Source organism: Pagrus major, chromosome 2, assembly GCF_040436345.1.
Source record: "Pagrus major chromosome 2, Pma_NU_1.0".
Classification (NCBI taxonomy): Eukaryota; Metazoa; Chordata; class Actinopteri; order Spariformes; family Sparidae; genus Pagrus; species Pagrus major.
In genome coordinates, this window is record NC_133216.1 from 14,480,043 (window position 1) to 14,493,839 (window position 13,797).

Sequence of the window (13,797 nt, forward strand, 5' to 3'; positions counted from 1 at the left end):
TCGGCGGTTTGAAGAGGACACCTGAGACCAGCGCACCTGGACAATGAGCTGAGGTGTAACCCTAAACTGAGATGAACCGCTGTTTATCCCCCGCGCTCTCCTTCTCTCGCTCTTTCCCATCAGTCTCTTGCTTCATACATCTCTGCTCTGCCTGGTCCCCAAGCTTTATTTTCTCTCCAGGGAAATATTGTACTTTTTACGGCACTTCATTTACTCCTCCTGCCTTGCAGTTTAAAAATTATTAATACAAACATAAATCAACTAATACATCATGATATATATATTATTATAAGTAAAACTACCCCGCAGTTTATAAAGTAAAATGACCCAGTTACTTGTCTTGTCAGTTAACGCTCTATGTGACTCTTGCTACTCTGCTGCTGGCCCTGCTGCTGCACGGACGCAGTTTATAATTGTAGCGTCTATTAATCATAATGACGGTGGGGCTGGTGGGCAGGTAATGTAATTGGTGTTTGCCTGACCACCTCTGACCACAGAGCTAACGTTAGCTTGCCTGCCCTGGCTAGCTTGACTTTTAGCTCATCATTCTTCTTATCACAGTGCTTTTCCATTTGTCTAGTCTCAGAAGCTCTCGGTGTCATAACGTACTCAGACTAGTATCGTTACCAAACTCTTTGAATCCCTTGACCTCTACCAAACTGATTAGCAGCATGTACTTCCTCCCCTTGTCTAGCAGCAATGTGATCTTTGGCTGCGAGCCATCCTCAGACGGGCTAACACGGAGTTATTGAGGTACAGCATAGTTTTAGCAAAACTAAAGGGAAGCATCACATATTTTAACATTTGGCCATATTGCCTCTGTGGAGGAATGTTCCCACACTGAGCTTCTTTTAGCGTGCTCACTTTTTAGCTCAGGCCGGACAGTGTCTGTATGCAATTCAACCTATAGACCAACATGCATAGCCAGTCAAAAATATTCTCAGCAGTTAACTGATTAACGGTTAACCAGTTGGTTGACATCATGAGCTGTAATGTTACATATTCTGCTGTATCTTTCAGTAAAAGATCTGACTACTTCCTCCACCACTGTATTCTCCCCTCTCTCTCCAGGCTAATTCAAACATCCCTCAGTATGGGTGTGACGTCACCGTCTAATCACATACTTAACGATTAGCACCCACACATTTTCAGCAGGATCATCATTCAAGGGGAAAACAACAGGGTCAAAGCACTTCCTGACACATTCCTGCATTTCTTCGGTTGCTATTTTCACACAGACAATACTCTAAATTTGGGGACTGACATTTTGTTCTGCAGCTGACAGCGGCTAGCAGCTGTATGACTCAGTGACACAGAAGCAGTGCCCATGTCACCATGGAAAAGGCAGCGTTATGGTGTTGTTGCCAAGGCTCTGCTGTCCAATACGCATCTGATCCCCCATCGTTACGGTAGGGAGGAGGGAGGGATGGGAAACGGCCGAGCGCGTTTCCGAATGAGACAGAAAAGTGAGCGACTCAAGAAGTGAGGGATTCGAGATTAGGAGACGTTTGGGCAGATCAGCAGCGAGTGTGTTCAAGCTACACTTACTTCTGCTCTGTCTCCCTCTGTAAAAGGCCTTTAGTCAGCATTCTGCACACTCCACCCATATTTATACACTCCCTCCCCCATCACTCATGTCACTTGAGATAAAAACACACAGTCTGACCTGCACGTATACACACACTCAGATGCACTTAGATGGTCGCTGTGTGTTATTTCTTTGATGCACCAACAACTGCAACTGCGTCTTTAAACAGCAAGTAGCACAAAGGACCAAAAATAGCACAGTGAGTTGCAGAGCAGAACTGCTCTCCTTGAGGAGGGGAGGAGAGAGGAGGAGGATGGAGAGCAGGAGGAGGTGCAGAGAGAGATGACAGGGAAAAGATGGGAGAAGGAGACCAGCTCTCCAGGACTTAGGCCTCCCTGCTGGGTTCAATTTAAGTTTCTCTTCCTGTGTCAGCTTGAATCGGTATTCAATGACAACACTTGTAATCACATTTCTGTAATGTCATGAACTGATTAGGAGAAGGCTGAATATTTGTAATTGTCCACTCATTTGTAACAGTGGATATCACACAAGCTAATAAGAGGAACTAGTAGACGAGGCCACACACGGAAGATCTAAATCAATTCATCAATACAGCAGCATGTCACAATATGCTCTTCTGCACTTTTTTGTCTCTAGTATGAAGTCCTACTCTTATTTGAGTCGTCAGTTCTGTTCTTACGTACTGTAAAAATAACTTATATGTCAAATATTTTCCCATTTTAAAGGATTCAATTACACATGTTGAGTTATATGGGAAGATTGTTGCTATTATGTCTGTGTAGCAATAAATGAAGCTACAGCTGTAACAACTAGTCTATTAATCAATTAGTCAATCGAAGAGAAATAACTGGCAACTATTTTGATAATCGATTTATAGTTTCATTCATTTTTTAACCAAAAATGACAAACATTTGCTGTGTCCAGCTTCTTGACAGTTCATATGTGAGTGAATCGTAACATGACGTGAACAATGAGACCTTCTCTGTCTCTCTTGGATGCTCATACAAGCCTCTGGACGATTTGTTTAAGTTGTTTAATGGTGCTGGACTGTGGATTTCTTTGTGAGGGACTCTCAGCTAGACTGACAGAGAGCAACAGTAGTTAACGTAGAAATGAAGTCTGTGAACATAAACTAATGACCTGCTTCCAGCACAACATAGAGGCTCCACTGAGCCCCTTTAAATTTAACCTGTTAAGAACTAGCCTCTATTTTGTGTCACTGCTCGGTAATTAACAGAGTGTATCTCTGCAACTACACGGTCCATTTGAATAATCAAGGTATCATAATGAAGGGTTCACCTGACATATTTGTTCAGACCATAGCAAACATCAAACATCTGAACATTACCTCTGCCAACTTTTATGCTAATAAAGTGAATCAGAACAAAATTAGAGAGGTTTTAGTACAGAGCACACTCTGAGCACACTCTGAGTACACTCGGGCAGAATCTCCAAATGTGCCATTTTGGCACATTTTGGCACCATCTGTACCATTTAAAATTCCTCAGGTACCAAATACCATAGATTTCACTTATATGTTGCCGTAGGTGTTCAAAAAATAGCCCAATTGTGCTCTGCTCGGGCTTAACAGGTTAAAGACTTACTGCTGTTCTTTGTCATTTATGATAAATAAAGTGTCTTTGGGTTTTGGACTGTTGGTTGGACAAAAGAGGCAACGTGAAGAAGTTCTCGAAAATTGTTGTATGAGAATTTTTGACAATTTATAGATACAAGGGGAAACATCTAGCCTGACTCTCTCCAAAGGTAACACAATCTTCTTCCAGCCCCTCTAAAGCTCACTCACACATCTACTGCACCCAGCCAAGAAATAGCCTGGCACATAAACCCACAGCATGTTGTTTACACGCTTCAGTTTTAGTACAGATGAAACACATGAGAGTTAATGTGTTGGTTAGGGAGCTTTAATGATGGACAGAGCCAGGCTAGCATTTTCCCCCTGTTTCCAGTCTTTCTGCTAAGCTAAGCTAATTGTCTCCTGGCTAATATTGTTTCATATTTACACACATGAGAGTGGTATCCAGCTTTTAATCTAGCTCTTGATGCCTGAATTCAAAGGTAGCTCTGACAACTGCCGTCTTTGCTAGCTATCCTTGGCTGTAGCTAGCTACCGTTAGCAGATTAGCTCATGGCTCGGTTAGCTGTAGAGTTTATTAGGCACGTCTAGCTAACACCTAACCAAACCGGTCTAACAGCCCTGTAATTAACCTTTTGTTGAAACTGTTCCCTCAACTCAAGATCCACTTACTAGCTTTTTATAGAGCGTTTAACCATATATGACGCTTTTAATGTTGTAATATTTCTATTGTTTTATTTTGTCTACTCCGTAATATCAATAAGAGCAGACGACATGTTGGCCACAGCTTTCAGAGAGACTCAGTATGATTCATCAGCAGCTCAAACTGCAGCCTCTAAAATGATCATAAAGTTCAATCAACAACAACTCAACAACACTGAACATTACAGCCTTCATGGGGGTCGGATTTATTCCAGGACTGTGGCATTAGTTTCACCTCGGTGTGCCTAATAAACTGAGTGATATATGTCTGAGTTCACACTGTAGACCTGTGTGTTGTGCATTTGTTGAGGCATGTTTTATTGTGTTTGATTCTGTATTACATATGTAAATATTCTGGTGCCTTCAGCCATATTGTGGTCATGTGATAAAAGGGTTACGATCTTCGTCTTCAGTACTTGATAAACTTGATTTATTGATATAAAGCACCAGATGTGGTTGAAAGCACGGGAGAACAAGTGCTGAGAATTGTCTTGTCAAATGTAGAGGTATGATAGCAGTTGTTTCTAGGCTGACAAAGATCAGGCTCAGGTGCAAATGTTTTATGAAAGGTGTTTTGTCTGGAGTTCAGAGCTCTGGTCTTTGTTTCTTCTGTGTTTTGTCCTTGTTGCTGTGTTTTATGTACAAAACAGATTCCGGTTTGTGGAGAGAAACCTCCCAAAACAACTCTCCTCTTCAGTTCACATACTTTTATCACCATTTTTATAAAACTGCATGAATCAAATATATAATTTGCTCATTTACACAGTCTCACTTACTGTTGCTGGACTTCAGGTCTCTGTGGATGATGGGTACGAATGCCAGGTTGTGCAGGTAGTCCATCCCAGTGGCAATCTGGACCGCCCAGTTCACCAGAACCTTCGGAGGAACCTTCTTTCCAGCAAGTGCTCGGTTCAGAGCCCCCCCTCTGGCGTACTCCATCACCAGGCACAGGTTGGGCTCCCGCAGGCAGACCCCACGGAGAGCAATTATGTTGGGATGCCGGAGCATCCAGAACAGCCTGGCCTCCTGCCTCACGCTCTCCGCCGTGACACTAATATCCTCATCAGGGTCTTGCCTGGCAGCCTTCACTGCTACTATTTCTCTCCCCCATATTCCTTTGTACACCTTCCCAAACCCACCAGCTCCTATCACCTCCTCCAGGAGCAGTTCTGAGAAGTCTATCTCCAAGGGGCAATCGCCCACTCCGCCTGCCACCAGCCCTCCTGCGGTCAGTTGCTGGTAGTTGGCAGCGTCCCCCTTTGTGACGTAGTTGCTTGGAAAGATACCCACCTTGTCCTGGATCTTGCCTGTCCACCAACCCTCGTCCCCGGACACTTTGGAGTCTTTGGAGAGAACCTCCAGCAGGTCCCCGCGCCGCAGGGTCAGCTCCTCATCTGCTGTGGCCTCGTAGTCGAACACTGCCGTCCAGTAGGGGTTGGGGTTGTTGGCCCCACAGCGGTGCCCAGGGTGGGAGTCTGGGGAGGAGGAGATGGTGGAGGAATTCCAGCTGCTACCATTCTCCACCTGCACAAGCGGGGCCGGGAACATCGGCGGCGGGGGGGTCATATTCGGGGGCATGGAGGAGGAGGAGGAGGTAGTAGAGGAAGGGGGGCCAGGCGGGATTAGACAAGGGGGAGGAGGGGAGCAGCAGCCCCCACAGCTGGTGCAGGACAGGGGGGCTGCTGTGCTGCTCGCTCTGCCGTATGGATTCATGTTTGACGCTGTAGGTCTGCCCTCTGTCAACTCAGGCGCAAAATCCATACAGGGCCCATTGACAGAGACGAGGCGTCCTCGACCACCAGTGGGGGGGAGCAGGGATCAACTGCTCTCCCCCATCACCACATCTCGCTGTTGAAACTGTGCCAAATCCTGTCACCGGTTGCTGCTGTGCTGTTGCTACGCAGTGTGTAAGTAACATGTATTCCCAAAGGCAAGTTCACTCAGGGACAATGTGGGCCTACATCAGGTCAGACAATGACACTCAGCAGAGCAGCAGAGCCCCCCCACCGAAAACTAATTGACTGTTTCCACAATTGTGTCTATTAGAAAGCTGCCACGGGGAGATGTGTTCATCTAAGAAACAGCAGATGCCTTCAGTGTGATGTCTTTTCTGATCAGTGAGTGAGTGTGACATGAAATACACACATTATTTCTCTCACTTGATTCTTAACAGTGCCATAAAACAGTTACATACTTAAAAACAAAAAAAATTAACAAAAGCTAAATGAAGTTTTGAATCATAACCTCCTTCGCCCATTGAGAATGAGTGTCTGGACTCTGGGAGCTACAGAGACACTATAATAAACCCACAGCTGATTTTATCTTAACATGAAATATGGACTATTTAGGCTGCCAATAAAAACCGCAGTCTGTGTGTGAGCTGAGTGAAATCCTCTGAGCAGGGCTCCTCATTATTTCTCATCCAGCAGCCCAGTGTAGATGCACCTCCCCCGCCAGCTATCTCCATGATCATCTCTGCTAGTATAAACTGCGTTAGGAGAATATCCGCGGATACATGCGCCCTACATCCCGACAAGCCGGTCCAGGCTAAACCCTACATAAAAGAAGGCCCCGTCCATTTTTAAGACAGCTGGGGGATCACAGAAACAAGCAGGTATTCAATGAGTGACACCATGTTCAGCTGCAGCATCCAGCCGAGTGTGAGCAGCACAACAAACCGGCCTCCGTCTCTGTGCAGCGGCCTGGTTCAGTCGCCTCTGCTGGGCTACATTTGTGATGGTGATGGTGACGAGTCCTCGGTTAGAGCAGAAACTCCTCCTCACTGGAGACAGGGAAGGGATGCCAGCATTTCTCATTATCCAGCACGCGTTGTGTAGTTTCAGATCAACAATCGGTTGTGTTGTTTTTTTTTTTATGTTTAAATGTCCACAAAAAGCATCACACGGTAAATATTGTCAGCGGAGGTTTGCGTGGAGGCAGCGCCGCGTTACAGTATCTCTGATCCGACTGCAGGAGATGAAATAAGGCGATGAGGAGATCCACACCGGCTCCATGGTTCATTTATTTAAATATCTTCATTATAATAATAATAACAATAATAATAATAATAATAATTTGGTTATTTACCACGCGCGTAAAATGTTGCAGACAGCCCAGTCACCGTCTGCGTCCTCCGCTCCACACAGCCTTATTTTAATACGTAAACATTAAACGTCTGCCGAAACCTAACCTGGACACTGAGGGCAGCAACATCCACTCACATCGTCGCATGGGCGTGTGGTTGCATCCGAGTAAGAGGAATAATAGCAACCATCCAGGTCAGTAACCCAATTTGGCGACAAATACAAAAAAAAAAAGACCCCGCTCCCTGGAGTCCCTGTCCGCACTGCTCAGACAGCTGTCCGCGGCTCCGTCGCACACAAACGGGCTTTATCTCCCAAAAAGACGCGACATTTCGAGCACCGAGCTGTCAGTCTGTGGGCTGACTTTGCATCCAAACACGCCGGGGTGCCGCTCACATACGCACGGACAAGCGCTCCCTCTGCCCCCGAGAGAGAAAACATGGGGATGGGTTGGAGCATGCGCGCTGACTGCGCACTTACTCCCATCATACGTGTGCAGATCAGGCTGCGCGGATGAGGAGGAGGAGTGCTGCAGGGTGTTGGGGACGAGGCGAAGCTGTGCTGGTGGTGTGTGTGCTGTTGCATTGTGGGTAATGTGGTTTCTGAGGGATCTCCTGCTGACCTACATCATTCTGGCAGCTCATACGACTGAATAATTAGCAATGTTATAATCGTAAAGGAATGGATGAGTGTGATCAGAGATGGAGTGAATGTATTCTTCCACAGCAGCGCATGAAGACGAACATTCATCATTGCGATACATTATTAGAGTCGTATGTAATTTATTCTCCCTGGAAAATGTGTCTTCTTCTAATCCTAACCTCCCAAAATGGTCAAGGGTCAAAGGTCGACAAGAGGACACATATGGGGGCTAATGGAAGAGCAGCTCATACAATATTCTTCTTAAATGAAATATTATACAGATCATAGCTGGAGCTGACTTTCAAAATGACATTTGCATAAGAGTTTTCCAGAGAAGAAGACATTTCAAGACATGGTTGAGGGTGTTTTGCACACTGATGTCATGAGTGATGGTGATGTTTTATTTAAAATAATGATAATAAAGTGTCAGAATTTCATTGCATTTCAGAATAAGCTCCATCAATGGAGTTATTCAGACAATACAGTAGTATTCACGCCCATCACTTTTTAAACTGTACTGACCCCTGGTGTCCAATGAGCGAAACATAAAGGGTGGTTAGTAGTCGTCTAATGCCTGATGAAATAGAGATTCAGTCATTATCTACTCATCCTCATGCAAATGGTAAGTTGGAAAGTAGCCAAGTACATTTACTCGAATAATGTAAGTATTTGTACTTTACTAGCTACTTTTCTTCATTTATACATTTCAGAGGGAATTATTATACTTTTTACTCCACTAGATTTAACTGACAGCTTTGGTCAGTCATTTCTTTTCAGAATAAGAATTTAAAGAACAAACAAAAATGACTTTTTATATACATATCGGCCTATAAAGTCTGTTAATTAAAATTAGCTTCACCTCGCCTGGCTTTTACTTAGTGTTGTAAAAAGTACCCAAAAGTCATACTTTAGTATTAAATCTAATTTTCTGGTAATAAATGGAGCCCACTTAAGTATTTAAATAAATTATACATTTACTTATATGTATGTATATGCTGTAAAGTATGGATCGACCAATTACCGTCCTGGCCAATTATTGGATTTGATATTCAGCATTTATCTGATTATAGTGTTGTTGTTTTTTATTTTTTATCTAATAATTATTGAAATTAATTAAAAAAGAAATATGAAGTAGCAGAAAATGGAAATACTCAATTAAAGAACAAGTACCTCAAAATTGTTCTTGATATAGTTACAATAATCAGATAATATAGTTTATAATATGGTATTAAAATGACGGGAGCCATTCTGCTGCCTAACAAGTACAGTGCTGCTATTACTTTTATACTTTTTTACTCAAGTAAAAGTATTTTTGACAGTATGAACTGGGGCTTTTACTTAAGTGAAAGATCAAAATACTTCTCTCACCACTGGAAATAAGAGTATAATTTAAGTCTGCTCTCTTGATCCAAACAGGGCAAATGGTTTCACCTGTTTTTTGCTCTTCAGTCCATCTTTTTCCATAGTTATTTTTGTTTGTTTGTTTGTTTGTTTAGAGAAACCAGCTCCTTCCAACTGTCAGCACTTCCTGCATTCTCCTGCTGTCCAGTCCTCCAGTTCAGTGCTGCTTATGGTTTTAGAGTACAGATGGCTGAGGTGGAAGTCAAGTCAGTCTAATTCCTGGATCTCCCTGCCATCCCATTATCAACACTATCCTCTGGTTCAGAGACAGCTGCCTGCTGGAGCTGCAGACATCAGGCGGGCACAGGGAACAGGTTGCAGGTTTTGGTCTGATATTAGAGCCAATCCGAAGACTTTCTTTCCTGGCTGCTGCCTTGTTTCTAAGACCACAGAGCAGGTATATTTGCAGGAAATGTCTGCCTGGTTTGCTGAGAGATACACATTCTTAGTAACAGGTCCATAAATACAGCCTACGGTATATTAGTGCGTTTTTAAATTAATTTATTTTATTTGCATTTATCATAAAAAACACTGAATATCAGACCCAGTAATTGGCCCTTCATATACAGCATACACCTACATGTAAATGTATGTATAATTTACTTTTACTTTTGATACTTAAGTACATTTGATATCAGATACGTTAAGGCCTTTTCTACGGAAGCCCTAAAGGGCCATGCATTCATACATTTTATTTCCTCTGTTTTCCCGTGATAACGAGTTAATTTCTTTGTTTTCTCGAGATCTCGAGTTATTATCTCGAAATAACAACTGCTGTTTTCCCGAGATAACGAGATAATTTTCTCGAGATAATGAAACTTTGTTTTCCGAGATAACGATATAATTAATTTGAGATCTCAAGATAATGAAATTTTGTTTCCCCGAGATAACGATATAATTAATTCGAGATCAGGCTCACTTAGATTGCGCCGCCGATATATCTGAACCTTGATAACGTCTTTTTAGATTATGCACACTAATGTGTATATTATCTGTAATAGCAAGGCATAATGCTATTCTAAGACCACAGAGAAAATTATCCCGTAATCTCGGGAAAACGGCAGTTGTTATTTCGAGATAATAATTCGAGATCTCAAGAAAACAAATGAAATTAACTTGTTATCACGGGAAAACAGAGGAAATAAAATGTATGAATGCACGGCCCTTTAGGGCTTCCATACTTTTTTCAAGTAGGCCTACTATTCTTATAAGTGATTTTCACTCTTACCAAAGTAATATTTTAACAGAATATTTTTTACTTTTTCTCAACTATGACTTTTGGGTAGATCTTACAACATTGTTGATCTGTGATTACAGGTTGTTTTTAAACTTATCTGAAATTTCTTTAAAAAAATATATATATTGTCTTGTGTTTTATTTTGTTTGTTTTCTGCTCTGTAAGTTTTTTCTTCTTTCCTAAAATGTATCCCTTAGACTTTATGTAAAAAATTAATGAATTAGTGAAATACCAGATAACAGATGAGGATTGAGAACGTGTAGCAACCACAAGGTTGTGCTATTGACTAATCTGTGTGTGATGCATAATCAGAACATGATCATACAGCATGATAAACATACAGAAGGCCTCTCTAGAGTGCTGCGTTTATAAGCGCTGACACTTGTAGTGTGTCTTTCCTTTAATATTCAGGGTAAAGCTCTGTCACGTTCACCAGATGGTCATTAAAACAACGCGTGTGTCCACAGCTCCAGCAGTAGTAGTCTGCTGCCCCCTGTGTGTTACTATCGGTAGGTTGCGCCAATCGGAGCAGCGCATGCGCAGTGAGCGTGCGGGCGCAGCTTCGCCGTGGTTTCGGTTGAACGTTGGCAACGTCTCGCTCCGTGAACAGGCAGTCGACCGTCGGCCAGCGACTCTTTCCACAATGTCTGGAGACTTATTTTAACGGAGTAGGAGCCGGGCGGAAACACCGGAGCAGCGTTAGGTAAGCTTATGCTCTTTTTCTTCTCTCTCAACAGCTGAAGTTGGACAGTGCGGGCTATTCAAAAGCGCCGAAAAGTGACGAGCGAACTAGACGCTAAGCGAGCGAAAGGCAAACACCGAGGAGCAGCCGAGCCGACCAACTTCAGTCAATGCAGGCAGCAGGCTCTTTACTACGGCTGAGCTGCTCCTCTGAGTACCGCCTCAGACTGTCCACAGCGGCTCAGTACTTCATTCCGACCTCCGGCCATTCACCGGAGTGGATACACAGCCTCAAACACGCCGCTACCCGCATAAATCTATTAACTATAAAATATCCCACAACCTTCCTGATCATTAAGGCTCCAGTGCGCATGCTCGCAGTGCTGAGCAGACTTCGGATTTGTAGTTTTTTTGTACCTGAGTTAATCACAGTTGTGAGGGCCAAGAGAAAACGCTAAGACTACAAGTTCCAGACAATGGGAGCTTTGTTTGGGAGCAGAGCTAGCCAGCTAGTTAGCCTGGACGAGCTTTGAATTTCGAGTAGTAGTGCTGCAAATCGGAAGTTGCCTTGGCAGGAGACTTGTTTCAGAATGAGCTGCATGGGAAAGCTTTCTGCTGCACAGGTATTGTTTTCACACAGTAGTGTTGCAGTAGTTGCGAATGGCACTGGTTTGCTGTGATCGGACGTGCAACATGTTTTAATTGCGGTCTTAACAGGGGAATTGGACATACGGGCTGTGTTCAGCTGTCAAAAAGACGTGTGCACACTGGTGCGCAGGATTTGCAAGATCCATTTGCGTGTGTGTGTCTGTGCGGTCGTGGAGAGGTGATGATGCCTCGGTTTGCCGTCTCCCTTTCATAGAGGTCCCCCGTGTTGCTGCTGTATTCCCCCAGCCCTCAGGAAATGACACGTCGAGTATCAGGATGATGGATCTGTCGTGCTAGAGCAGCAGAGCATGGCAGCACTGCACATATTCTGGGCATCATTTACCCTGGTTTCCTCCCATCTGGAACTAATGGAATAATTATTACCAGGGAAGATCTGAGAATGATGTTGAAGTGTCTCACCCTCGTTATCCCGCTGATTACCGGCTTATAACAGCACAAGAGTGGAGCAGACCACTGCCCAACTGTGTGCTGTAGTACAATGAGGGGGAATCCTGCATTTCATCTTCAGTTTAGGAAGAAATTAGATTGAATGCAGCAGTTATGAACTGTGAAGTTGATGCAGAATGATAATGACGTGGCTCTCCATATTGTAAATCCAGTTTCCTTTGAACAAAGGCTGTGCACCAGACTGCAGAAGTCAGTTAAAAAATGCTTTCCATTTCCATCTTTTCAAAACTAAGCAGGATTGGTATTTATGACCTGTGAACTCATCAGTCTGTGTCACCTCATGGTTGTATTTTTTTAGTTCCTGCTTAATAACACTTAAATCAGATGCCCTGCTCTTGTGAGACCTTAGAGTTTGAACTGTCTACTTCCACATGGCCACCTTTATAACCTTTAATGTCTCATTTCCTGTGTTCATGTGTAACTCTCTACCTGTCATACAAAGCAAAGGTTTTGTTAATTGATTGTTGGGAAAAACAAATTGCAGTACACGTGTAGTTCAGCATGAGTTATTACACCAGCAGGTGCAGCGAGCCGCATGTCACCGCAAGCTGTTTTTGATAAATATATTGAAAACAACAGGAGCTTGTCACTTGATGAAGCAGACCAGCAGAAAGTAGTTGTTCAGACTATGGTGTTTATACATCTGTTATTAAAATTTTATAGTTTAACTCCTTAAACCCACCATTATGTTGGCCTTTATACAGTGGGTTGTGATGCTGCTTTAGTTATATTGTAATAGCTCTTTTTCACTTGTCAAAGTATGCCAAGGCTAGTGGCCAACAATAACAAAGCCCTTTAAATGACAACACGTTTGTTTTAAATGATCTTTGTATTCATATATCTCTGGAGCAGTTCACCCAAAAAGTTAAATTCAGTCATTATCTACTCAACCTCATGCAAATGGTAAGTCGGGTAAAGTTCACAAAACATTTCTGGAGCTTTACAGCAAAACTGCATTGAAACGTTCCCCTAAACAACTGAAGTAGATGGGGAAAAAACCCAAATGAAATTAAATATAAAATGGCTCCATACAGCTTGTCCGATGTGATCATAGTCTCCGGAAGCCCATAGATCCTAAATTGATTTGAAAAGATGTTATTTAAATCCTTTTTAAAGCAAAATCTTAAATGTAGCTGCCAAGCTAAAAGGAGAATACTGCAATGCTGTTTTGCTGTGAAGCTCCAGAGATGTTCTGTTCTCCATCAACATGAGGGCGACTGAATGACTGAATTTTAACTTTCTGGTGAACTCCTGGTATTACAAAATGCATTACAAATCTGTCTATTCTAGTATTTGATGAAACAGTGGTGGACGGTGCTGCATTTAAGTGTTCACTCTTCACTATGTAGCATGGTCAAATCTTTTGAGAAATCCCTCAGTGTTCTCCAGGTTGTATAGTCTGGGTCACCTAACTCAATTAAATGACGACAATGACTCTCGTAAAACCCCATGCTACTGAGAGCAAAAGGATGACATCTGAGGTGTACACAATATTTCTGAGCTGAACAGAAAATGTAGACCCATTTGAAGATCCAGTTTCTCTGGCAGACTTTACCTTTCCAGTCTAAACCCTGAACTGGTGATGCTCCGAGTGTTCATAAATATGGCTCATACTTTTTGGATTTTGTCCAAAATATGTTTTGCAAACAACATGATTTTGGAAAGACCTGCCAGGTCCATAATATCTGAGAAAGCATGTTTGCTTTGGTCTGTACAACAATAAAACATTATCCGTGCTTATCTGCGCTCATTTCATAACTTTGAACCTACGTCACATAGTTGTAAAGCACCT

General features: G+C 42.9%; 2 protein-coding genes across 2 annotated transcripts in view; one reads left to right on the top strand and one right to left on the bottom strand.

The window, feature by feature from the left end:
• Nucleotides 1-7,254, bottom strand: part of map3k10 (mitogen-activated protein kinase kinase kinase 10) — a 38,100-nt gene extending 30,846 nt beyond the window's left edge. The window contains exon 1 of the mRNA XM_073484086.1: nt 4,622-7,254. Within this exon, the coding sequence (XP_073340187.1) occupies nt 4,622-5,606 (985 nt within the window). The 5' untranslated portion in view covers nt 5,607-7,254. The remainder of the gene's footprint in view (nt 1-4,621) is intronic.
• Nucleotides 7,255-10,824: 3,570 nt separating this feature from the next.
• The window catches only part of sipa1l3 (signal-induced proliferation-associated 1 like 3), a 74,880-nt gene continuing 71,907 nt past the window's right edge, over nt 10,825-13,797 (top strand). Inside the window, exon 1 of the mRNA XM_073482571.1 lies at nt 10,825-10,911. The gene's annotated coding sequence lies outside the window, so the exon portion shown is untranslated. The remainder of the gene's footprint in view (nt 10,912-13,797) is intronic.